The 25,925-nt window shown below is 40.2% G+C and overlaps 1 protein-coding gene across 1 annotated transcript in view; it reads left to right on the top strand.

The window, feature by feature from the left end:
• Positions 1-488: 488 nt before the first annotated feature.
• The window catches only part of TMEM163 (transmembrane protein 163), a 105,063-nt gene continuing 79,626 nt past the window's right edge, over positions 489-25,925 (top strand). The window contains exons 1-2 of the mRNA XM_087732479.1: positions 489-992; positions 6,192-6,311. Of these exons, the coding sequence (XP_087588605.1) occupies positions 833-992; positions 6,192-6,311 (280 nt within the window). The 5' untranslated portion in view covers positions 489-832. The remainder of the gene's footprint in view (positions 993-6,191; positions 6,312-25,925) is intronic.

The following is a 25,925-nucleotide window of genomic DNA, read 5'->3' as shown; positions in this document are numbered from 1 at the left end:
TCCCGAAAAAGGGCTGCAGCGGATGGAGAACGAGCAAATCCCCCAGCAAAGGGGAGCACTGGGTCTTCACCTGTGCGAGGGGAGGCGAGGCGGACGGGGCCGTGTTCCACCGGGCCAGCACCCGCCGCCCCCGGGAGCGGCGTGAGGCGTTTGCCTCCTGCTCTGCTGCGCCGAGGCTCTGGGTTTGGACAGTCATGGACAGTCAGTGGACAACTCTTCCCCCTGAGAGAGTGGGGACCCGGAGGAGGAGGAAAGCAGAGCCCGCCATGGCCAGGGGAGGCTGAGAGGCCTCCCGCTCCCTCGGCCGGCCCCGGGGACGCACCTCAAGCCCGAGGTCCCGCCGCACCCTTCACAGGTGCCTACGGGCTCTCGAGGGCGAGGAGCCCCTGAGGGCGGCTCACCGGAGCCCTTCCCGCCCCCTCTCCTGCCCCCGCAGTCCCCTCACAGGCCGCTCCGCACGGGGGCGAGCTGCCGCCCGGCTCCGGCTCCGGCTCCGGCCCCGGCTGCCGCCCCCGCCCCGCTGCGGAGCCGGGCGCCGCTCCCGCCGCCGTAGGTGCTCCCTGGGGCGGGAAGGGGAAGGGCAGCGCGGGGAGGCGGCACCGCTCTCCCACCTGCCCCCCCCTCCGCCGCCGGCGAGGTTAGTGATGAGGCGGCCGCGGGGAGCGGCTGGCGGGGAGCAGCCGGAGGAGTTTGTTTGCTGCCTGCCCCTGTCTCCCTGATGCTCTGAGCCGGAGTCTCCTCCTCTCCCCGGGCTCGCACCCGGGCTGGATGCTCCGCTCGCTCCTCGCTTCGCTGCCACAGTCGCTAGCCGCTTCCCGCCGCCCCGCAAGAAATGGAGCCGTCCGCTGCCCCCCTGGACACCACTCCGGACCCCGCCATCGTGCAGCCCCCCGGGGCCAGCCCGCCGGTGCCCCCCCGGGAGGAGCAGCAGCAGCAGGAGCAGCTGCGGATCGGGGAGAGCGGGCAGTTCAGCGAGGGGCTGGAGGACAGAGGTGAGCACCCGTCCGTCCCTCACCCCGCACCCGCCGCCCTCCGCAGTGGCATGCCCCACCACCTCCCCTCCGTCCCGGCCCGCCTGACACCCACCCCGACAGCTCTGCCGGCACCCTCCCTGCAGCTCCCTCACGCCTCGCTCTCCCGGACCCTCTCCCTCCTCCTCCTCCTGCCGCCAGAGCAGCCCTTCCCGCCCCCTCTTCTTCAGCCCTGGCAGCCCCACACCGGCTCCCGCCCTCCTCCTAACTGCCCCCACCAGCCGCTCTGCGCTCGGAGCCGCCCAGCCCCGGTCTCCTCCGGACCCCCTTGCTCTTCCCTCACCCCCCGCAGCCCCGGCCTCCCGCGGGGTGAGGGCCTGCAGGCCCCGCTCCCGCCCTGCCCCTGCCGCCGTCTCAGCGCCCCCGGCCGCCTCCCCTCAGCCCGCCGCTGGCACTCGCTTAACACGCCGCCCTCGAAGCTTTCCCCTTTTGAGTTCTCCTGCGAACACCGCACGACAGCTTTGAAATATTTTTATAAACTCTATTCGTGGCTGTTCCCACCTCGCCCGAAAACTTGCCTGCCTGGCGGGGGAGCGGGTGCCGGCGGGCGGCGGCACATGGCGCCGCTGCCGCTCCACAGGCGAGGGGCAGGGCCCGGGCCGAGGGGCGCAGGTGGCGGCGGGGGCCCCGGGGGCTCCCGGGAGGCTCCCGGGAAGGGCAGGCAGGGCCAGGCAGTGCCGGAGGTTTGCTCGCCGTTGAGGCTACCTGCTGGCCGGGCTTGTGGCAGCCGCCTTGCGAGCAGGGGCACAACGGGGCGTTTCTGTGGCGGTCTGCTGCAGCCCAGGCTGGGTAGCGAAGTCTGGGCGCTTACCTTACTCCTTGTCTCCCTTCCCCTATAATGCACTTCCACATAACTCGTCTTTTATTATTTGCCTAAATATCTAACCAGGGATGGAGAGCTGCCTGCTCTTTAATGTGGAGCACACATATTTCGGACATCTGTTAACGGTGTGTGAGGCACTCGCCTACCTGCTGCCCATAAAGGCAGCTGACGTTTTAACCCTCCCCATTGCCCTGTCCTCCACAACGCCTCCAGGCTCCTCTTAAATTTGTCTCCATTTTTTTATTTCACGTATAGGCTCTCCTTAGCCTCTCTGTTGCCTTTTCTTTCTCTTTTTGCTTTCAGCAAGCCAGAGTCTCTTTTGTGTTCTCAGTCTTCATCCCATCCTACACATAACCCCTGTATCTCCTGTTCTTTCCCCAGCTTTCCAAATGCCTGTGCCTGCTTATAAGTCCTAGACCCCAAGTAAAGAAGTAAGGGGGAAGAGCAGTCACCGTCTTCCCTGGCAGGTTTCAGTCATGGTGGGGCTGCGGACAGCCCTTTTTCCAGGGGTACCCTCACTGTCACCGCCAGTGGCAGAGGACGGGCATTGTGACTGAGGGCAATTTGAGGCTTCAGTTCAGTTTTAAATAATGGGAATCAGGAATTTTTATTATGGTTCAAACATGGAAGTTTGATTACAGAAATGGTTAATTTGTGCCCAGTATGACAGAGCTAAAGGTGAAAGCTGGCCCTTTTGGTATTAAGGTTAATTTCAAAAAGAAAGTGTGTCTGTTGTACCTAACCATATGTCTTTCTAGGAGGGAGATGAGACTAAAGCTGCTGATTTAATTTCTTCTCTGCCTTCATGCTCTTTCTATGGCCCTTGCAGTAGCTTTCTTTTAGCCTTTCCTATAGTCACCAATTCCATCTACCAGAATAATTTCCAGGCATTGTAGAGGAAAATCTGGTATGCTTTTCGCAGGTTGTCCCTGTTGAAATTGTTACAGTCTGTCCTTTTAGATTGTACTTTTTCTTATGATCCTTTCCAATGAATCATAGCAGATCCAGTTATAGAGATGATGCTTCCATGTTTGCTAAAAATAAAAACTAACCCTAAATTTTGGAACAAGACATTTGCTCTTTAAGAGCCAGATTCAAAATCAGTGATAATTTTGTGGATGGGGTCCTTAAATTAACATCTTAGGTGAACAATTTTTCTATTAGCCTTATCTCTTCCACAAATTCTAACTTGACATTTTAAAATGATCCCTTAGCCAAATAGAAGAGTACTTCTGGTAAGTCAGCATATGGTAAAGAATATCCTAGAATCACTTCACAAATATGCCAAGCTTGTGTTCTGCAACTGTTAGGCAGGTTTTTTCTCCTTATGATTTTTTTATGGGAAGAAAATCTGTTAATATATGAAGGTACTGAAAGATAAAGTAAAAATCCAGTGGATTTAACCAGTTCATCATCTTTTCTTTACTTTAAGGATATCTATGTGTTAAATAAATATATGTGTTAAATAAATTAATGGCAATAAAATTACACTCAGTGTGTTAATTTCAGGGCGAAGGAATTTTATCAATAGATACTAGCTTTTTATTTTTGTAGCAATGCAGGTCATACTGAAAGATTATCTTTCAGCCTCCTGTGGGTGTTTAAACCTTGTTTTCGTATGGTCAGTGGAAAAAATATGGAGGTTTACCTTGTGAATAATGTCGTTGCGTGTACGTTAATGAGCTGTTGTTGCTTCTAAGTAATTTTCATGCTATGGGCTTGGTAGTCACGTGAATGAGTTTGTATTTTTGTGTGCTGTCCCCTAGGACACTTGTAAGAACAATATGACCTTTCTCAGGGATGAAAATTGTAAATACAGAAAATTTATTTGAATTATTTTAGGAAGGAAGGGATCACATCTCTGACAGCTAGAATATGCCAGCCATTTTGAGAGAGAGAGAGAGAGAGAGAGACAAACGCGCACACACACACACACGGCAGAAGTGGTTCAGTTTTATAAGGATTGCAGTCTCTGTCATACTGGACACGTGCTTGACATGTGAATAGTAATCAGCAGTGCTGCACTAGCTGTGGGGCTTATTAATTTCTCAATGTAATTAGGATCTTATTTGATTTGTAAGTATCAACTGTGTGTATTGGTCTTGCCAGGTAATAGTGAGCTGTAGCCATGAATTATAGGATGACTTTAAAGAAAGAAACGGGTGAGGATGTCTGTCATTCCGATCCGTGTTTATTTGAGCTTTGAAATACTGAGAATCAAAATTGGCTAAGAAAAACCTACTTTGCTTTACATTCCAACAAGATTTGGGCCATAATTTAAAATCCTTGGTTTGGGGAGGAGGTAGGAGGGGTGAACACACAAAACATGAGAAGATGTGTTTTCTCTATGGTTATATTAGTAGAAATCTGTCCTATATTTCAAGATGTATTGTTAAATTACCTCATATCAGACAGCAATTAAACTGTGAATCGTTACATGTAGTGGCAGAAGATAGGCCAAACATTGGGGGAAAAAGAAATTCCTTCACACAAATGAAAGCGGGCTATGTGAGAAATAGCCGTGCAGTACTATCAGTAAAAGGCCCAAACCTTTCAGAGTTGTCATCTGGTAGTTTTCATGTATTAAACAGACAAAGAACACACATAATAAGAAACAGACATCATTTCGGTATAGGACCTAGTAATTCTCCTGCATGCAAGTTTGCAAATTCTCTTCCATTCATAAAGAGGGGAATGTGTAGCGCAAAAGTGAGGTAATATTTTAAATTTTCTAAAAACACAGTGCAAGCATGAAGTTCTCACAGTGGCTTTCTGAACTGCCATAAAGAAACTCTCTCTGCTTTATTGTAATTGAGGTGAAAAAAGCATGAAGAATTTTTCCAAGACAGCCTGAAGCCCACCAATTATGCCTGGATTAGAACCAGTAACTTTGACAGGCTTCAATGGCAGAATAAAATCTGGTGGCTGGAATTGTTGCCATCCCTGGATGCCTGCCCCTCTGCTGACACAGTGCTGCCCCTGAGGTAGAGATTGATTCCAAAACCATTGCCGTTTTCAGCCAGTATATTACAGTCAGTTGAAATTAATATGTGTTAACGTTAATAAACTTGGTTAAACACGGTGTGGATTCAGGAGTATACAGATAACCAGAACAGGTGTCCCTGCCTTGAAAGTGGCAATAGTCATCAGAGAGAAAACCGAGTAAGGTGAGGGTAGTAACAGCTTCAGCTGTTAGGTTTTAATCTGCTGCTGAGTCTGCCAGAGCCCCTGTTCTCAACCCTTTGTCTACAACATTAGACCAGCTACTGAAAGGTTGTGCAATTAAACCCGTGCCCCAGTTCAGTGCATTCGGTGCAGGCAGGTCCCTCTGAAAAGTGATCATCATCTGAGAAGAACCACCCACATTTTGTGGAGTAGTTCATTAAGAAAGTTAAAAGCCATCAGGTGTTCTCTCCAGTTCAGCAGATTTAAGCTGGAACTTGCTGGTGAAAAAGAATGTATGTTTCAAATTAGATGAATATATTAAGCACAAAAGAATCTGGATGGGATAAACAGAAGGCAAATATTTTAAATTCTGAATGCATTTTAAAAGTGGCTTAAGATTCAGCGTGAGAGAATGAAAACCAAAGAATGTTGTTATTTTCTTTATTTTTAACCTGAATTCGTCTCTGTGATTTAAGATGAGTGGACAAAAGACTTCCACAAATTGAAAGTATCAAAAAAAAGAGAAAGCAATCCCATTCCCTTGCACTAAACAGACCTCCATGCTGATTGCAATAAGGACAGAATTGGTTCTCCAGTTAGTTCTAGATGGGATATATTCTTACCTCACATGAAGGGCATTATGCTTCAAGAGTTTTTTTTCAACTTTGATAGCTTTGCTGCTAAAGTATTCCTGCTTCTACTTTGATGCTCAATATGTGCAGTATATTCCTGTGCATCAGTAGGTTATTTCGCAGAGACTGGTGGACATGAGTTTTTTCTCCTATGTTAATTATGTTCAGGATCCTGAAGTGCTGAAATGAGTTTTGATCTGAGTGAGTACAGGACTGAGCCCTTTCTTGTGTAGATGCACAGGTGGAAAATGTGATGTGAATTTCTGTAGCTGCCCTACAGTTGCAGCGCTCTTTTTAAGTGACTGATGTGTGGGTCTTTCTATGTGAAGTCAAAACAACCTGTATGTGCTCTCCTTGCTTATTCATATGTTTCTGGTGGCTTCATTCACTTAACCTTAACAATGTGAGCAGGATTTGATTCTGTATTGATTCTATGTGTAATATAGAATGTAAATATGTGATCTAGGTCTGAACTAACACAGCTGTGTTTTTGAAAGGAGCAATGTATTGTTCATACCCTCTTTGCTTATTGCTTGTCAGGTTTACTAGAAAGCAGTACAAGGCTAAAACCTCATGAAGCTCAAAGCTACAGAAAGAAGGCATTGTGGGTTTCCTGGGTCTCCATTATTGTCACACTGGCTCTTGCAGTGGCTGCTTTCAGTGAGTATTGGGAATATTTTAAATCTTCACACCTCTTTTTTTTTTTTTTCTTTTTTTTTTTTTTTCTTTTGGGCTCTCAGAATTTCTCTTTTTGTGGAAGCTTCTCGTGTTTTTTCTTTGCGACTGCTAAAGAGGTTTCTCTCTAGACTGCCTGTGTCTGCATGGTGCTTATAAATTAGTAAAACTGTTGGTTTTTTCTGCAGAGAATAGGGTTGTTGAAGGTCGGAGAAAGAAACAGGAGATGTTGATTCCTGCTAGCTTTTATGCATGTGGAACTGTTCATTTTACAGAATAGTGTAAAAATCATTATGCAATGGATTGCCTTTAACCAAAGAGGTCAAATATGACAAGTCTTAATCCGCCTGGGATTTGTAGTGGGAATGCTATAATAAAGAATAGTGAATTGTAAGGAAGATACAGATAATTTATCTGTATTACACTGACAGATACCCTAACACAATGCTAATCGGGAGGAGAAATATCAGTTTCTTCTTAAGCCAGTGTTTTTCTTTAAGTTTCAAGACATTTGTCTAGTTTACCTTTACACAAAGAATTTGGAAAAAAAAAATCAAACCAACCACTTTTATATGGAAAAAATGAAATATATTGCTTTTATTTCAAAACAGGAAAAAATGCTACGTTGTGTAAATAAAGATATATTATAGTTCAATTCAAATTTGTGAAATACCAGCTTTCTATCTTGGTCAATTAAGTAACACTGCATTACTGTAAGGACAAAAAGAAATGTGGAATCTGGAACAAAATCTTTGCAATGGCACATTCTCTGTGTAAAAGAAGGAAAACCCAGAAGTGACTGGATTTACGTGTTTATATAAAGAAAAGGAAAGCTCTGTCTGGGGGACAAGACATCTAAGATGTCTCAAAGCATTGTTCTTCAGCTTGATAAAGACAGACTTGCATTATTTTTCTTTGTTTTTTTTTTGAAGCTGCAGCAGCATGTGTTTTATTATTCTAATCTGCAGTGTACGACCTGCTGCTGGAAGTTGGTGTCGGCTCCCAGGAGAGATTATTAGAATCTGACCAAATGGTCTCTGAAAACTCGAGATATATATATTACTCAGGGCGATTTATATAGAAACACAGGTACACTAACTTGATTCAAAAAGAACAGAAAAGGGAAGGAACACTTAAAAGCAGAATCTAAGACTGTAAAGAATTTCAATGTTAACAAGCAAGCTGGACGTCTGAGTTTCCATTTTGTTCTGCTTCATGAAAATGCAATAGTCCGTCTATGCTACTGAAGCAACATAAAAGTAAATACTGTGTTACAAAATAACTTCATTACCTATTAACAATATAATTTTAGGGGGTACTGAGAAATGGCTTAATTTTGTTTTACATTTTAATTTGGCAGAGTTGGAAGACATAAGTATAATATGGATAACTAAAACACTCCATTTCTTCTAAAAGGGTCCTTTTAAACATATTGTAAGACTAGTTAGGCTATCTGAAAGCTTTTATTTTCTGTTTTCCGTATCTGTGGTACTCTGGTAGTGTTTAGAAACCCTTCCAAAAAAAGCAGCAGAGAAGGAAGTCCCTTCCTGGATATACTGTGACTGCATACTCAGCTGGAGTGGATAGGCATTGAACTACTGAAATCAGCTGTTAGTAGTAGACTAATTATATGTTTCTGGAATGTATCTTTCCTCGTGGTTTGAAGGGGCTAAATTTATGAGGAATAAAAGAGGAACCAGCATACAGATACATATTAAATCTGTATGGAATCTCTTAATAGACGGTTGACAGTTAACGTACATGCCACAAAAGCATTGCCAGGGCTTTTGATATGCTTCGTATTAAAACTTTTCAATCTTTGAGTAAAATACAGTCATTCTTCTAGAATCATTTTGCTCCCCCATGCAATTTCAGTAGTTCTGCTCAGTTTATCGTCTCACATGGACTGCTCTCTTCCTTTGTGCTGTCCTTTTAGCAGGTTCCTCTAGCCAATCCATGACTTGGGAGACATGCTAGGTGACCAGAGTTTGCTGCCTGTTTGATGTGAATGACTAGTTGTCACTTTGGGGTGTCTGACACTGCCAATTCTTTTCAAACACCTGCTATTTAAAGCATCCTGTTTCCGTTTTACTCCTTTTCTGTAATGGTGAAGTGTTAGCAATACAGCCCTGATGTTCCATTTCAGTGAAAAATGGGGACCTGCTGTGCTAATTGTTGGGCTATGCTGACTGTATTCTCGCTACTCTTTCTGATTCCTCTATACATTCGTTCTGTAAATTTCTGTTTTATCTTCTTATAGGCTTCAGGATACTTCTCGAAAATGTATCTTACGGTGCAGCTTTTGCAGCAGCACATGATATAGTAAAGATACTAGGCCAGGGAACTGACATTACTTGCTAACTGTAGTTGAAGAAATGGAGGACACAGAGGGTAAGAAAAATACTAAGGGGAGTGATACCTGTGTGTATGGTCTGTGTGGAGTGTGGGGAAGTGAGATTCAGGAGCTTCCTTTTCCAACCAAGTGCTTGTAACTAGACTTCCTTTCCTTTTTTATGGTCTGCCCCCTCCCTTGAGTGCTGCAGTTTGATCACCATCTTTCCTTTCAAGACTAGTCTAGTTGCTTCCAAAGCTCTATTTTTCTAGCATTAGAGTAAGTTGGAATGGTTTATCTTGACTGGTACGAGATGTTTTCTTTTGGTGGGATTATGATGATGCCCCAGCTGAACTCTGATCTTCTTTCACTTGGTAATATTGAAAGAGATTGATAAATCTTTTGTTGATCTGAATACATGAAGTAGTTTCCTTATTAGGTAATGATCTATGGCATGTGAGGTGTGAGATCCATTGATCTGAACTGCGTGTTAGACTTACTATTGAAAAGAACCTGTGTATAGTGTCTTAAAGGTGTATAAATTCAAGTTATGATATACCTATATACATGTCATATATTTGCTACATAACAGGTGTATGGTATGTATTCTCACTGGGATGGGCTATTTTGTGGCCTGAAATACCGTAATGTAGAAGATGAAATGCATCAAAATGTGTTTGGTCACTTTAGGTTTGGAAATCTAAACTACGCTAAGCCAGATATGGAGCAGAATGGCTGCTTAAGGGGAAATGAAATTGTCATCTTTCATTCGCTAATATGGAGAAGTAGGACTTGCACAGACCATAAAATCAGCTTTTTCCTTTAGCTGAAAGAACAGATCTCTTACTATCAGGTACTTAATATACTTAATTTTACTACAGAAATGCTGTTCTTGCAAAAGACCATTTGTAAGCTTCAGCTGCTGTCTCTAAATACAGCTCCCGCACTGTATGGTAATCACTGTGGTCTCATTGGCACTGAGTGCTGTTGAAGGTGTTGCTCTCCAGCATACAGTTGCACAAGGCTTCAGTAAAATCTTTATAGACTTAGATTTGTAAGATCCTTAAGGTCGGTGGAGCCCTATGGTATTGTCTTTAGTGGCTGAAAGTTAGGGTCTCTTAGAATCAGTTGTGCATATTCTGACATTTGTGGCTTTGTGCAATACTTTTATGGTCAGATACTGAGCAATGCATGATGAATAAGTTCATTTCACTTTTCATTTCAATGCTGCCTGAAATATGCATGCTTGTAGAATTCTCATGAAGAGTGGATTTATATTTTTATAAATATATAGTCATAAACTGAGACTGGGCATGATAAAAATTACTCAAATGAACATTAATTTATTCCTCAGCATCCCAAGTAAGTACTGGAATAATAATTTTAATATAATTGTTTCTGTTTTACAATAATATAAGAATGATAACATAATCTGAACATCTTTTTTTGCAACATATATATGTGTAGTATAAGGCTGCAGTCTAAATCATTTCCTAATAACAACTATAACTTCTTTCTGTAGCTGCAGTATTGTAGATTCATACTGAGCCTAGTTTCAGAATCATAATACAGGATGAGGGACTATTACAGGTTGAATGGAATTTTGGTGTTTTGAAACCCATTACTCTTAGTTTCTTGACATTTATGTTACTAAACCATAATTTTGAAAAATATACAAATATAGCTTTTGCTGTTGTGGTTTAATTTCTGCTTGAGCAGCTAATCTCTGCTAATATTGTCAAAGCAGAAAACAAACTCTCATTCTATCTGGTATTTCTTGTCCAGTGTAGACTTGTGATTCACAGAAAGTAGCCTGTTCATTCATCTTCCTGATTTGATTAGCTAAAATTGTTTCACAGTGAATGGAGTAGTCATATCAATATATCAAAACAATGTATAGACCAAATTCTGCACTAAAAGCTCTCTTTGTAGTCAGAGATTGAGTAGAGATTTAGAGTGTGTGCCTTTGTAAATGTAAGCTTTGTAAAGGGCTTTCATGAGGCAGCCGTCGAGATGGAACTTGCAAACAGCCTGTCCCAGTGTGGTCAGAGCACGCCTGAATAGGCCCTGCATGCTGATGCATCACGGGAAGAGTTGACACTGGGCTCTTTGCAAAATGCTGGGGAAATAGCAGGCGGGTTGTGAAATCTTTCCTCGTGGTTGCTTTAGCGATCAGTCCTTTTAGATCACCACAGACGTATTTAAGGGTCTAGCTTTATAGAAATAATTGAAAACTTGAGTGCAACAGTAGGTCCATGATTTGAGGTCCTATCCTGGTAAGTGTTTGTCTGGTGTAGTAAATACGCGCTGTTATTTTGAGAAGGTGAATTCTATAAATCTGTGTAGTATTTCAGATGGAAAGTTGGTGGATACAATTCTATAAGTGGGAGTATTTTATTAGGATCAGCTGTTGGCCCATGGGCAAGATATTACAAGTAAATGCAAAGAAACAGACATTCTGATTTTGGATACAAAATCACATGTGTTTCAAAATGATTTACTGAAAAATAATTTATTAAAGTGAGCTTCCACATACTGTGATTAGAGAGGCATTTTGTTTTAAATCCATGGTCCATACGCTTAGAAATTTCAGGGTAGAGGTTGCTTTCAGATTAAAGCTTCATCCCAGTTCCGACTCTCTAACAGACAGATTCAAATGCCAAGAAACCTTAGAAAGTATGGGTCCAGCTCCACTTTCTTCATTGGAATGACTAAACTGAGCTATAAAATCTCATTTTGGTTAGCTGTAGGACATGACTGCTGATTCTCCTCCCCTATTATGCTGCCCCAGTGCACTGCAAATGGAGTTACATGGTACAAACGTTGAACAATTGAAGGTGTTATCCTCTGGATGCTCAGATGTGGATGTATCGATGTAATCTGTCACTTCTCATCTCAGGCATACTACTCAGACAACTGAGTTGGGGAGTGACTATATTAATTTATTGATGAATGTATCATTTTCCCAGTGACCCATTCCTATTCTTGATTGAAAAATTAAATATATGTGGGCTTTCCCTTATGTTTGCACAATACTTAGTATACCCTGGGCACAGCTGTGCATAATACTGTTACTAATAAAGAATGTAGGTGAAGGTTCATGGTTCTGAGGCTCTTTAGTTTGGATATCCAATTCAACATTCTTTAAAGGTCCCTGAATTTCAGAGGAATGATGGACATTCTGAACTCAGGCCTGTTTTAGAGCGTCTCAGCTGGGTACCTAAACAGAATTCTCCAGGATTACTGACCACATGAAAGGTCTTGGTCTTTGTGTTTTCTCTTCCAGGAGCTATACAGAATTGCATTTCTCAGTCCTAAAGACCTGAAAATATTTTTTTATTGCAGTAAAGCACGATACATTTATTCACAAAGTCACGTTTCAAGTCACAATACCATGCAGACACTTAAAATCAAGTAAAGGCTAAATACAGAATGGAACTGCTGTGTGATAGTGTGCAGATCCCTCATTTTGCATATTTCTCAGGGCATTTAATTACATCAGTTACAAAAAGACAGATGCTTCAGGGCTGTAGTCTCACAGAAGTGTTAATGAAATATAGAACTTAAATTCCCAAGGTAGAGTTCTGATATTGATGACACTTTGTGCAACCCTATCATCCTCGTTATAGCTGCATCACTATAGTTGAAAACAGAGTTTGGTCCTAACCATGTTATACCTAAGATCTAAAGGACAAAAAATCCATTGTCTGTGCAGCACTGGCAAAAGATAGCCTTCTGTGTAGGTCAGTCTGTACTTAGTAACAGCAAAATGCAATTTTCATTCCCTGAAAATGAAATGAGAGGCCAGTAAGGGCCTGTCTTTTTTTAGGCATACAAAACTCTAAGTGACTTTCTTGGGAGGAGAAAATAGCATATGGATGTCAAGTTCAAGACTGATAGCTGTTGAACAGAAGTATAGGTCTAAAATCTGCAATGCTTCACACGTCATGAAATCTTTTCCTCAGTTGGCAGGCAAAATGATGGTAGAAGTCTGTGAAATCTAGAACAGGCTGTGTAATCATCTCTGTCTATGTATTTGAACAGTAAACAATTTAAAAAATTGTTGCTGTGGTGGAAGTTTATGAAAACAACTGAGTTTGTGTTTAAATGCTAACCTTTAAAACATACGAGCCTGTTGTATTTTTGCGATAGAAAATTGCAGTTTAATTATTTCTTGTGCTAAATACTGATTCCTTCCTCATGAGAGAAGATCATCCCAAAGAATTTTGAAATTAAACCAGGATGCTGATATTGAGGGGAAACTAGCACTATAACATCGTTTTGTGAAGAATGAGGAACGCGCAAGTATGTTAAGTCTAGGCTATTTGGTGTAAAAATCATAATCACAATTCTTTCCTTTGTTGTTTTATTTTTCCTTTCTGAGATTGTGGGGGTTTTTTTGTGCAAAAGTATGAAATAAATCTGCAATATCTAGACCAGTAAGAACAATAACGCCATTTAAATGAATTAGCATCTATATTCTATTACGTAATTTATACCATATAAAATATATATATTATACATATTCTAATAAATGTTATATTTATTTTATATAAGGAGATTTTACACACTCAAAATTTGGTCTTCAGTTTTGCCATCAGATCTCTGCTAGGATTCCGTTAAAGGCAACTTTGTGTTTGATGATTCAGAGGTTCCAGCTATGAGAATACAGTTGTGTAGCAAGGTACAATATACAAATAAGTAAGGTAAATAACTAGGCAGCGTTAAGCAATTGGGCTGGTGTCATGGATCCTACTCATATCCCTGAGAGAATTCTACTGTGCCATTAGAGACAGATGTAGGCAGAGGCTGAATTTTGCATATGGGAAAAAGGACTGAACACTTAATGGGGAGGGTTTTAGGCACACCACTTGGCAATAACTGGGTGGTGTGGGAAGGAAGTGCCCTATAGCCGTCCCTAGCCTATAGTGGATGAAAAATGTGTATCTTGGCTAAAAGTAGACAAAAATAGTTGGAAAAGGAAGGAATGTTACGTTTATTGCATGTGATTGGTATTAACTGTTGTTTGTAAAAAGCCTGTTTGATGTTTTCTGTATAAAATTGAGTTTAAATGATCCTCTAGAACAAGTCTGAATTTCTGCTCTTGCTTTATTTGGTATGTCACATAGATAAGTGGTTGCACATCTGCCCTTTGAAGGAACGTGACTGCAGTCTTAAAAGTCAAACGTATTTTCAATCAATCGACGTAGCATCGGTTCTACAAAGTAGTAACTCAGATGTTGCAGGCTTACCTCTTGTGCAGAGGCACAAATCTGTTAACAGATTTCTTTATGAATGCCTGATACATCAGTGGAACTTGATTTTCATAGATCATGAGGTGTTTTCTCTGCTCTCCCAATTTAAGGATGTGCTGCTTTGCTTATTGGCAAAGATGAACTTGTAATTCTTTGTATCTGGAGAAGAAAATCAAAAGTAATGAAAGAAAATGGATGTTTGATATTCACTGTACAGTATCACTTTATTGTTTAAAGTTTGTGAGGTTGTAAAGTAATACCGAATTAAAACAAACTTCTCACGCAGCAGTGAAAGTGATGAAAATCAGAACACAGCTTTCTTTTCCTTAGGTTTTCTTTACTTCTGCCAGAAATTTAAAAATATTCATATGTTTTAACTTAGTAGACAACAAAATGTAAACAAAAAAACGTAAACTTGTACCTGATTTAATTTTTTTAATAACATTTATGACTGTTTTCCTTTACTAGGGAGGTTGATAGTGCTTGGTGCGCACTTCTTGGCATTTGTTCTCTGTGATTTTTCAGTGACAGTGTTTGAGTTCCTTTCGCTGAAAGTTGAAGCCTGTTAGATTTTAGTACTTTTTCAGTACAGAATTCTATTTGCAGATGACTCATCTTGTTTTGTTATGCCTGCCCTGTAGGAGGAACTTAATAACAGTGAAATAATCACATAAATAATATTTGCTGCTTTACAATGCAATATAGCTCCCGGCAGATCTATACCACGTTGCAGCAGAACATACTGTTAGTTGGGTGACACACGTGCTTCCCTGTTGCCAACTCTGGTGAAGCAATGGTAGCGCTAGATGAGAAATGGGAGCGTTTGGGAGTCTGTGGTGATATACAGAGTGGTAGTGGAGAAAATCTATTATAACAGAGGGTGATGTTGTTTGTGAGGGTGATGTTGAAGGTGGTACTTCCCCTTCTGAGGTTAATAACCCAGTATTAACTGAAGGGCGCTTTTGTTTCTGAAAATACCACCAGCAGGACCATAAAACCTGTGTCCTAGATACTCCTATTTGTTACATGCAACGACACTTTTTGAGAAAAAGCAAGTTAATACTGATCTTGTGAAAAATCCAGTTTGGTAAATTAATCTACTATTTCATTTGAAAAAAAATATTATTTGCCATTGTAGGTGATAAACTGTAATAGAACCACATTATGCTCTGTTAAACAGCTGTGCTTGTCCACTGTAGTGGTATGCATCTCTGGCGCATTGTAAAACGATGCATGTGCGTGGTTTGATCAATCCGTTATTGTACCTTACTGAGAATATTACACAAATATTAGTGTAAAATAAAAATAGGTAAAAATACTGTGGGGTTGGGTTGTTTGGTGGTTTGTTTGTTTTTGTGGTTTTTTTTTTTTTTGTTGAGGGGATGGTACTTGGATGATAAGGGTCTACAGTTGTTCTGATCTCTGTTTTGCATTCATAGATTTTGATACCCCATCAAGCAACTGTAGTGTCAGTTGGTCAAGTTTTTCAGATTGAAAGATTGGAAAACTTTGATACATTGTATTAAAAGGGTAGTACAACCTGGTCAAATTAGTTTTGTTCGAATAAGGATTGTCAGAGGTCTTTGGTAAAGACTGAAACCAGAAGTCTGGAGGTTGGGGAAGGCAAGATAACTTTTAATAGACGCTGACCTTCATTTGCAAACCAGCCTTCTCCAGAAAAGCCATGAAGAGCTCCTACCTATCTCTTCTGACTTTCCTGTATGACCCATTCCCATTCTTTTTTCTCTGGATGTGCAGAGAAAGGGACAGATAAGCTTAGCTTCAGAGTTAGAAGCAGCAGATTAGTCAGTGCTTAGTCAAAGAAGAGTGACCAGAAATAACCAGCTGGTATTTTTGCTAGACAGAAAAACTGCAGAGGAAGGGGAATAGTCTGACAAATAGTGTAAAAATAGTTAGACAAGAGGCATGTGCCTTCCAGGAACTGCTGCAGACTTGCACCACGAACTCTGCCTTTCTGGAGAGATCTCTGGGCCATTTTCATGCTAGGTGTGATGCTGAGAACATGAGTAAGATCTATTGCAGAACAGGATCCTCAGCTGAATCCTAAATGAAGATTTCTCATCAGATATGAAGACTGTTTATCTTCTGCTATTAAAGATTATGCATCAAGGAACTGTTAAGTATAATGTATCTTTTCAATATATCAAGGTGAAGAAAATATACCTCTAAGTGCGTTGTCCTCAGATCACATTTTTAATGAAACATATCAATGAGCAAGGAATGACAGTATTTCCCCAGGCTCTGAAAAGAAAAATCTCAAATTTTAGAGGAAAGATTGATTATCGTTCAGTGGAAGATTTAATAGAATGGAAATGCAGCCTGCAGCATCAGCTAGTATGTGTGGCTGGGGAAAATAAAAGTAGCTCCATGCCTTCCCATTCTAGTAGGCCTGATAGACAACTTTGGTTAAGGTATACTTGAAATGCTGAAGTCCAAATTAGAAAGGAGTTCCTTAGAAATAGTGTTTTGTAGAAACCATACAACTTTCTTTACCTAGATCAAAAGAATGATTTGTGATCCTTCCATGGTAAGAATTGTCTTTCAAAGCAACAAATGGCTTCAGATATTTAATAACAGATTTGTGGTGTGAAGTTCACATTTAGTGTGAATTGAGTTAATCCTAGAAAAACATTTCTAACAATTCCATGGAAAACATAGGGCAGAGCCAAGTAACCAGCATCGGACCTGGCTAGCATTGTGGAAGCTAGTGACAAAACTACTAGTGATTGCAGTGGTGGCAGGCCACTTCCTAACTACATGGCTGAGGAGTTATGAGAAAGCTGCTAAATGGCACAAGGCAAAATAAGACAGTCCGTGCTAGTGTTGTTTTATGTTGATCGGTTTGTATGTGTGTAAATGCATGCTGCTGGGGACACAGGAAGGCAGATGGAAGGCATCACTCTTCGCTTGTTGTTTTGTAAGAGAGCAAATGAGGGCTATATGTATGCCTGGAGGATTATTGTCTACCTCCCGACTTCACAGACATCACTATTCTCTGATTTGCTGCTGCGGCTAACATATATCAGACTATAATGTCTAACTATGTGGAACTAATAGTACCCACAAGAGCCAATTCATTTGCCCATCTTTGTGGCACATTAGAAACCAATAATAAACTGTGCCTCCTTTTTATTTAGCATGACTTGATATTTCTGTGTGTAATTAACTGCAACAAGAAAAGGAGAGGTTGTTTAACAATCCTCTCTCTAGCCATAAACAATAGGCCAGCAAATTAATTTTTACAGATTATTAGTTAAGGAGGTAAAATTCATAGTGATGTGCCTTTTACCATGTGAGTTCTGATTGTGTGATAACTGTAGTTACTGCTTGTACATGAGTAAAAAGTACATCTGATATTGAGATGTGGGCAGCAAAATGATCCAATTTTGTTATTTTGAATCCTGGTGAACACTCGAGCAAACCCTACTGAAAGGGAGATTTCCTGTTACTCTCCCACTAAGAGATACTCCTTGGGTTATCGCGTGCACATTTCCCTGCTGAGAAGCATCTGGTGGATGAAAAGAAGGCTTGGATTTAAGGGATAATGTTGCAAGTAATGTTTAATGGCTTATGGAATCTTTAGACTTGAAATCTCCTAAATAGACTTGATTTGCAGGGACAGATCTTCAGTTGGAGTAAATGTGCATAGATTTGTTGACTTCCATGGGTTTATTTCAATTTGAAACAGGTAAGTGTCTGGCCCTAAAGGTTATGGCAAATGATAGGATGAACTTACATTAGATGAGGTGTTTTCAGGCTTATATCTCCTTCTAGCATTTTCTTGTTCTTTTGATAGTTACTCTTGTTTTGTCCCTCATTTTTGTGAGATAATATTTGCTTAAGGCAGCCTGTTTAAACTTTCGCAAGCATTTTTAAATGCAGAGGGAAAAAGGTGAATTAACGCTAACTCAGATTCTGCTAGGTTCACAGAGACCAGGCCAAGAATTAGCTCCAGGGACTATTCTAATCCTTGGCATAGCCCAACCTTTCTCTGTAGCCTTGGGAAAATCATTGTACTGCCGTAAGCTTGTTCTCCATCTGCACACATCAGGTTTTGATACATGAAAAAGTAACTGAATTTTCTGCCAAAAAATTGGAGTGTTTTGCTATATAGTAGTTGACACATTTATGTGTATCCTAAGTCTTCCATAGTGACAACATGCTCTGAATTTTGTACGTACAGTTCTGGGCAGGCATTGTAGGCTGCTTTGTCTCATACTAGACTTATTTGTGGGATAATTTCCATCATTTGTTGTGATTTATCTTGTGAAAGCTCTTTCAAAGTCAGAATTTTTAGTGCTGTAATGTTTGTGATTGAACGTGTTTAGATGTATTTGACTTCTTGTTGTTGGAGCAGTAGTAACTTTACAGTTGAGTGATGTGTTTTGGGTTGGTGGGTTTTGAGGAACATGGCATTACTCTTGTTTGTATTTTGGTGATGCCATTAGCCCGCTTGCTGCTGACCTTGAACAGAGAAAAAGCCCTGCTAGACTATTAAGAGGAGAGGATTGTGCAGTTGTGTATGGTGGTGGCTGTTGGTGAAATAGCTTCACATTGTGCAGTGCCTCTAAAGGTTCATGAAGTGAAGCACTTAGGGACTTGGACCTTTTTCTTTCTTTTCTTTTCTTCTTTTTTTTGTCTCTCTCATAGATGGTAGAGAAAGGTAAATGCTATTAACATTTGTTTTTCAGTGCTGGGAAACGTGTGTTTCTTCTGTTCCTTTGAGGAACCATTTTCATTGGTCAGATAGATGTTGGAAAGAACTTCTCACAACTTAAAACTGCTGTCAGATGAGTACAATTGAGAAACAAAAGGTGAAGGGAAAACTCTAGGAAGTAACCTGCCTTGAATTCTAAGTGCATGAAGTTTTTGAGATCAAGGAAGAGATCCCTTATGGAGGATGGCAGTTTAAAAAATTTTGAAGTGTCTTTGAGCAGCAAGTAGGATTGTTTTAACCATTGACAGTTGTCAGGAACACATTAGTGAGGCCTTGACTTTCCAGAAAGAACCTATTTTTTTTAGCTGTATGTTTGACCTGATGTTCAGTGTAACTTTTCATGTCAGCACAAGTCTGATGTTATTTTTTGCAGAGCTATGCTATGTTTGTTGCATGTACTTTTACTTTTTTGGGGGAAAACTGAGCCTGAGGTTTTGAAAATAGGCATTTTTGGTAACAAAGCTCAGCACTCCACAGTTCAAAAGTAAGGTTTGAAAGCTGCATCAAAAGTACAGTTGGATTCCATGAGGTTACCAAATGTTTTCTCCTTTATTTTTTTTTTTTTCTTCTTCACTTTTTTTTTTGCCAAGAGTTGAACAAGCATTTGGGGTTTGGCTGGCTCAGGTGTGGTCTTCTAAAACTAGGTAAGTTGCATCTTTCACAGAATATATAGACAGATTGGTCACTGCATTTACTAATCTGTAAGAACTTGCTGATAGTTTGTAACTGAGCTGTGAATGCTTGTCATGGCATGACACAAGGAAGTGAAATGGGAGCCTAATGGGTCAGACTAGCTATAGCATGTGTGTCTGTGAGGATTGCTATGGTGTTGCAGAATGTCCCCCTAACCCTTGTAGCTGAAGAACTAAGCCGGGATCCATTGATGAAGGCTAAGGAAGTCTACCAACATGAACATTGATACTGTCAACCAGAATAGTGTCCCTGATGGTTTTCTTAGGTGGCTCCGAGTTTGTATCCACCTATTTTAGAATGGAGAAGACAGTCTTGCCGTGTTATCTTAGAACCATAGTAAACAACTTTCTGTATATAAAGTTTCACTTTATATCTCCTCCTGGTATGCTTAGAATTTGCTGTGAAATAAATGCTGCTTTGCAGTGACTGTTAGGCGCACTGGAGTTTAGTGGAATTGGTGATTTGTTGCTCTTGCTATGTACTGTATGCCTTTTCTGCATAGGCTTCCTGCTGCAATGCAGTTTTCTGCTGAGCTGAAAAAAACTTGCTAAATTTTGCTCTTACAAAAAGCAAGCCAAAATAATATGCAAAATTCTGTAGTACAGGGAAAAAAAGGTTTGCTAAATATCGTACTGATTTAAAGCAAAACAAAAAAAGCTCCCCATATACTGTGTTAAGTTTGTTTAAAAATTAATACAGACAGTGCTTATCACTGATGACATCCATTTTTCATGATCAAATGCACATCACTTATTGAGTGTAGAAGGTACATGTTTCTGTGATGATGTATTCTTTTTTGAGGCTGTTATACTTGTCATTTCAATGCCTGGCATGGAGAGGAACTTCAGGTAGATGGTTTGAGGAAGAGCTACAAAAGAACTGTTGTCCTGCCTAATCTTCGGAGCTATGGCAGCCTCATATGGCACAGTCAGCATTTGAGGATGTGGATGGGAATTAGGGAAGACATATAGAGGAGTTCTTAGGGATAGAAGATTATGCGCTAACAGTGAATTTGCTGGATTCTCAGACCTGTAGGTCAGGTCCGAGACCGTTTTAGTGTCTCGTATGTCACAAGTTGTGGTTATCAAGTCTTTGAAACAGACTTTGTTTACAGAACCGTTTTCAGTTCCAGTGTCTTCACTGTTCTCATGTACACTGGCAATGCTCGGTGTCCCTGGAATGAGGAAAAGCCAAAGGCTTGTCTAATCATCATATGGGCAGGTGACTTAAGTGCTTTTAAAGATGGGAGTTTTCTGATTTTTGCTTTCCCCTTGGGTATTCTTGGTTTGACTGTGTATTTCATAGAGGTGAGCGCAATCAGCCTTTCTTTTAATGACAGTCTTAAAAATGTAGGTGGACCTGAGGATTTCCATGACTTTCACATAATTCAAGAAAGCAGACACGCTTCCAGTTGGAAAGGAGGGATGGAATCCAGTGATGTCAATGCTAAACACAGGTGGAAATGGACTTTTAGGTGGATCATCCAGAGTAAAACCCACCAAACTTGGCAGCACACCAGCAAACAGGGAGGTGATATTCAGTCATCCTGTCCTACATAGTAGAGGGCACATGGGAAAACAAATTGCACAACTGGGTTGCAAAGAAGCTGCAGGGCTAATAAATTGGTTTGGAAATCTAATGTGGATGTATAAACATAAGCATGCAGATACTGTGATTTAAAGCAGGAGTACAAACTATGTGGTGTCTTCCTAAGTACTGTGTAACAAGGAACTATATTGCATCGATGCAGTGTTTCTAAAAATGCGTTTTCAGTTTCAGACAAAATAAGCTTTCAAGAGAGTTGGGGTAGCTAAGGGAGAAGGGTTATAAAACCAGGCTTGTACTCTTCTGCACTACAGTCAATTCCCTTGCCGCCTGGCACGGTGAGCAAGGTGGTTTATGGCAGGTAATGATACAAAGCTGATTTAACTCAGAAGGAGAGTGTCCCAGACTGTCAGTTTTTGAAACACTCAGAAATCTTCAGAGAAAAGGCACTTTTGAAGGTGAAGAATTGCGTTTGCTGGTGCTCATGGTGTTCAGCTGTGTCTTTTTTTTTTTTTTTTTTTTAAGAATGTCTCATGCAAGTATAAATAGGTTATTCATCAAAAGCAGGGGACATATGAGGACCTGACCTTTGCTTGTAATGAATCTATTTAATTATCATCCAAGTGATACATTTCACAGTTAACTTTAGTTTTAAGAAATTATATTGCTACCTGTGCTTTACAGGCAGTTTCGCAGTTACACAGGAGTTTTATTCCAAAAAGCAGCAGATTTGATCTTCAGTTTGAATGTGTCCATCTCTGGGGTCCAATTAGGAATGAATGCAAATGGTGTGCTTTTCCTTTCCTGGTGGCCAAGGCTTCACATTTGCAGTGAGTTACTACATAGTGCAAGAACACCTTTTAGACCTAAAGATTTACAATCTGTTTTCTACGTTCTAACTTTTTGTATGTGTATACAATGATTTCACTAGGACGTTAGGTAAGATGCAGGGAAATCAATAACATGTATCCCATTAATGATGATGTGTAGCTTTTCTACTCACAGTAATGTATCTGCCTTGATTTCACTTGCATAACTTTAATCAGAATTGATTTTTACATTCGTGTGCTATGGTATTCGTGTGTCTTGTGATACTGAAAAAATTAAGATAAGGAAAGTCAACATCATAGGTCAGCAGAAGATGTTGATAAAGGGGTTCTGTTCAGGAGATACTTGGTATTCATTATCTTCACTGTGATCAGTAGAAATCCTTTGACATAGGGTGACATCAATAGCTGGGAAAATTTGACTTTGCAAAAAGTGCATGAAATGCAAAGAATAAAAATACATGAAAGAGCTAGTTAGGTTACGTTTTCCAATTCACTGTTACATAGGTGCCACAAAATACAATGAAACCAATAAGCATACAGGGTAAACCAAGCGATATGCCCTCAGCACTGTAGCTGTTTGAAAACAGCAGACTAATGAACCTAAGAATCAGCCTACTTCAAAGAAAGACATTCCCATTATGAAGATCCTTCCAGTGAGCATTTGTTCATGCTTTAGAGGTGGCATTTTCACTGAAGCAATCAAGCTCTGTAAATCTTGCTACTGTGGTTTAAGAAGTTATCAGTAAAATGTCTTCAGATGTCTCCTTTGTCCCGTTGCCCCTAGGTACTGTCCCTGCAATGGAGTTAGCCGGACAGAGTGTATTGATTTACTACCTGTGCTTCATTTACTACCTTGTAAAGTCCAGATTTTTTTTTTTTAATGTAACATTAATTGTTTTAGCTTAGGCAAATGATAGGCTCTAGAAAATCTGAATTCAGTTTGTAGTTCTGGTGCTGGTAGGTCACTTAATTTTTCTGTCACTGCATTGCACTTAGATTTTGAGGGCTGCGCTCAGTTCTAGTCATTCTAATTTAACATGAAGAATTAGAAATTAAATAGAAATTAGAACTTTAAATGACTGATGTCATTGTTCGTTTTGTTTTCATTGAGATTATTCACATCGTATTCATAAACCTGAGTAAGATCATGGTTTTAGGCTTTGAGATTTTCAGGAAAAAATATTTTTTTCTAAGTGTTGGTATAGTGTAGAATGTAGTATGGAATTCCACTATTTTTAGGTAAAAATGGCAGTGCTAGGATAGTTATAGAAATCACAGAAATACAAAAGAAGGTACTTAGGATCTTGAAGGAAGTTTAAATGTAGTTGCATATGGTTTTGTTGAATTTTCTCCTTTTAGCTTCATCTCTTAAAAAAAAAAAATCAAGATTGTTCAGAATTCTAATGCTGTCTTTTTAGATCATCTTCAGTCTTCCTACTGAGGTTGGGTGGGATGGGATCAAAACTTCATGCTTCCATGTCACCCATAGGTATAACACTGTAGAATTTGAGGTAGGGATGAGAACCCTGGCCCCAGGGAAGCTTTTGTAGGATTTTTCCTCTTTCTTCAATAGGTCCAGAATGTCATTTGCTAACAGTATTAAGAGTTGCAAGGAGTGTTTGTTTTCCCCCATTAAAAACATTCCACTTGGCTTGTAAGGCCTTTTTGGAATGTGTTCTGCCTTCGGTTGCTATGATGAAATCTATAACTTGAATATAGTTTTCTGTTCATGAATAGTTTGTTAATCTTGCTGTGTTCAGATTCAGTGGTGATGTTCAACTCAAAGTGGAAGAACAGAACCTAACCCTTCATGTCCCACAATTACATTTAACAGTGCTTTATGTCTCTATTGCCTCATCTGTTCCCATTCTTATTTTAGGAGAAATCTAATGGCTACTTAGAAAAACATTGCTTTTTGTGCTTCTTGCTCTCTGGAAGGACAAAAGGTTAGAGCAAAGAAGGATTGTACGTTAGTACAGGAGCAATTCTATTGTGTTATGGTGTCTGGAAGCAAGGGTTTTTAAAAAAAAAAAAAAACCAAAACAAAACAAATTCAGACTCTGAAATTCGAGTGAATTCCTGTCGTTTATAATGGGCTGTGATTTTATGGAATGTCTAAAAATTAAATTTATATTATTTTTTCATGGAAGTGCTAATGATACAGAGTGGAACGCTGCCTGTGAGGCAGTGGGAACTGACGAGAAAAACACCCTTTGATTTTAGGTTCTGGGATTTTTAAGTGCAATCTTAGGTCCATTTTGAAAGGCTTATAATCTTTGGTATATAATGGTGTTCACTGAGAAGCAGAGGAGAAGCAGTAGCCACTGTTGAAAATGCAGCTATTCAGTTTTAATTTTTTTTACATAGAGAATAATAAAAACAGGCCCTTTTTATTTTTTCTACACAGTAAGACTGACTTTCTTATCAATAGGAAGACGCATCATAGAATCATAGAATTGTTAAGATTGGAAAAGACCCTTAAGATCATCGAGTCCAACCGTCATGGTTCAATTCTGTGTTCTACACTGGCATGCTCTGCTTTCTAGGCCAAGTTTTTACACCCTCTGTTGCCTTTTTCCAGTAGTAGATGGAAATAATAACGTTTTATTTCTGTTTCAAAAAGAGTGACTTACTAAACCCCATTAGCACTGCCCAGTAAGAAGAGTGCAGATCACAGGTTGAGGGAGAAGGCTACATTGCTGTACAGCTCATTTTATCTTTGCTCCTGCCCCTATCACTACAGCCATTCAGGCAAATTGCTGTTAAAATAGTGTTAAAAGGTGTTGTGGATCAGTGCACGTAAAATGCTGGAAGCAGAGACTAGCACAACCGAGACTGCAGTTAGTGTTCAGATGACATCTCTGAAATGTTGGCTTTCTCTGAGGGCTGCTTGTTCTGGGGGGGCTGTGCTGAGAATTAAGCAGGGTCTGTATTGCTGTGTATGCCTTAGTGTGTGGTACACAACTTCCCTATCACTTAAAATAATTTTCTTTTCCTGAAAAATGAAAGTTAAGGCTGATGTTTTCAAAGGTGTCTCCACCCTGGAAAAAGTATGCCATTCTGGAATTTAACTTCTTTTTATTAAACTAATCATACTATACTGACTAAAAAACGTGAGGTCTGTTAGTCTTCAGTATTTGTTAATAACTTTCAAAGCTTTAGTTATTGTTTTGTGGTAGTAGAAAACCTGACACAGTATAGGCATTTTTATATTAGTATTATTTATTCTATGTTCCATATGAAAATAGGTACTTCATAGTACAATATCTTTATGAGTTTAAATATTCACATGACGGAAATTGCAGTGCTTTGGTTATAGCATTTACTAGTATACAGTTTTATTTACAGTATTTAGGAGTATACTGGATGTATCCTTTATGCTCCCTGGATCTATTTACATAGGCTGTTTGAAAATCTAAGCCTAAAAACACTGCTGGATGCTGTTTTCAGTGGCTAACAGCAATACAGAGGTGTAGCAAGCCTTTCCTTCTTACTCCATACAGAGACAAACTTTTGTCTACTTGACAGCTAGAAAGATGACAAAGTTTGGTCATTGACAGTTATTAATCTTTTCAATTTTTCGTTCACCTTCTTGTTGGCAAGGGCTACTGTACTCTGTGTTTTATTTCACGTAGGCTATGATCCTGAATCACACTTAAAAGCTCATACATAGTGCCTGCCTCTAGTGCCATGCCTGGTTCCACAGATATTGGTGAAGGATCCAGAACATTATGTTACTTTTCTGTTTTGTGAAATGGTGATTAAATCTGAGCTGGTTTAGAAAATAACATAGTGATTCATAACGCTGCACATAGCGCATGTTGAATTTTGAGATGAGTAAAAATAGCAGGGGTAGCTGCTTTGAACAACTGTCAAGTTTGCGAGTCCAAAATTAATTGACAATTTCTTTTCTTTCTCCCTTGATATGCTTGGATTATAGAAAGGCAGATTTAGCTTTAAGGGATGGTGTGAAAGCAACAGAACCTGGAGACATGAGTTCTTTATGCATTTCCACTCTTATCTATCAGATGAAAGCCTTTTTCAAATCAGAAAACTTTCTTAGCATTTTTTTTAATGGAAAGGTAGATGATTTATCTAGCAGATTAAGAATATTAAGCAGCCTCCTCTCTTCTGTGCTCGCTGTACAAGTAATGATGTGGTATTTCTGATATTTCATGATGTGAGTCTGTTTTGCTGATGTAGTTC

The sequence above is a fragment of the Nipponia nippon genome, unplaced genomic scaffold, assembly GCF_047370975.1.
Source record: "Nipponia nippon isolate SJK-2023a ecotype South Korea unplaced genomic scaffold, ASM4737097v1 scaffold_5, whole genome shotgun sequence".
NCBI lineage: Eukaryota > Metazoa > Chordata > Aves > Pelecaniformes > Threskiornithidae > Nipponia > Nipponia nippon.
The sequence above is the reverse complement of the archived record's forward strand: the minus strand, read 5'-3'. Positions and strand labels throughout refer to the sequence as shown.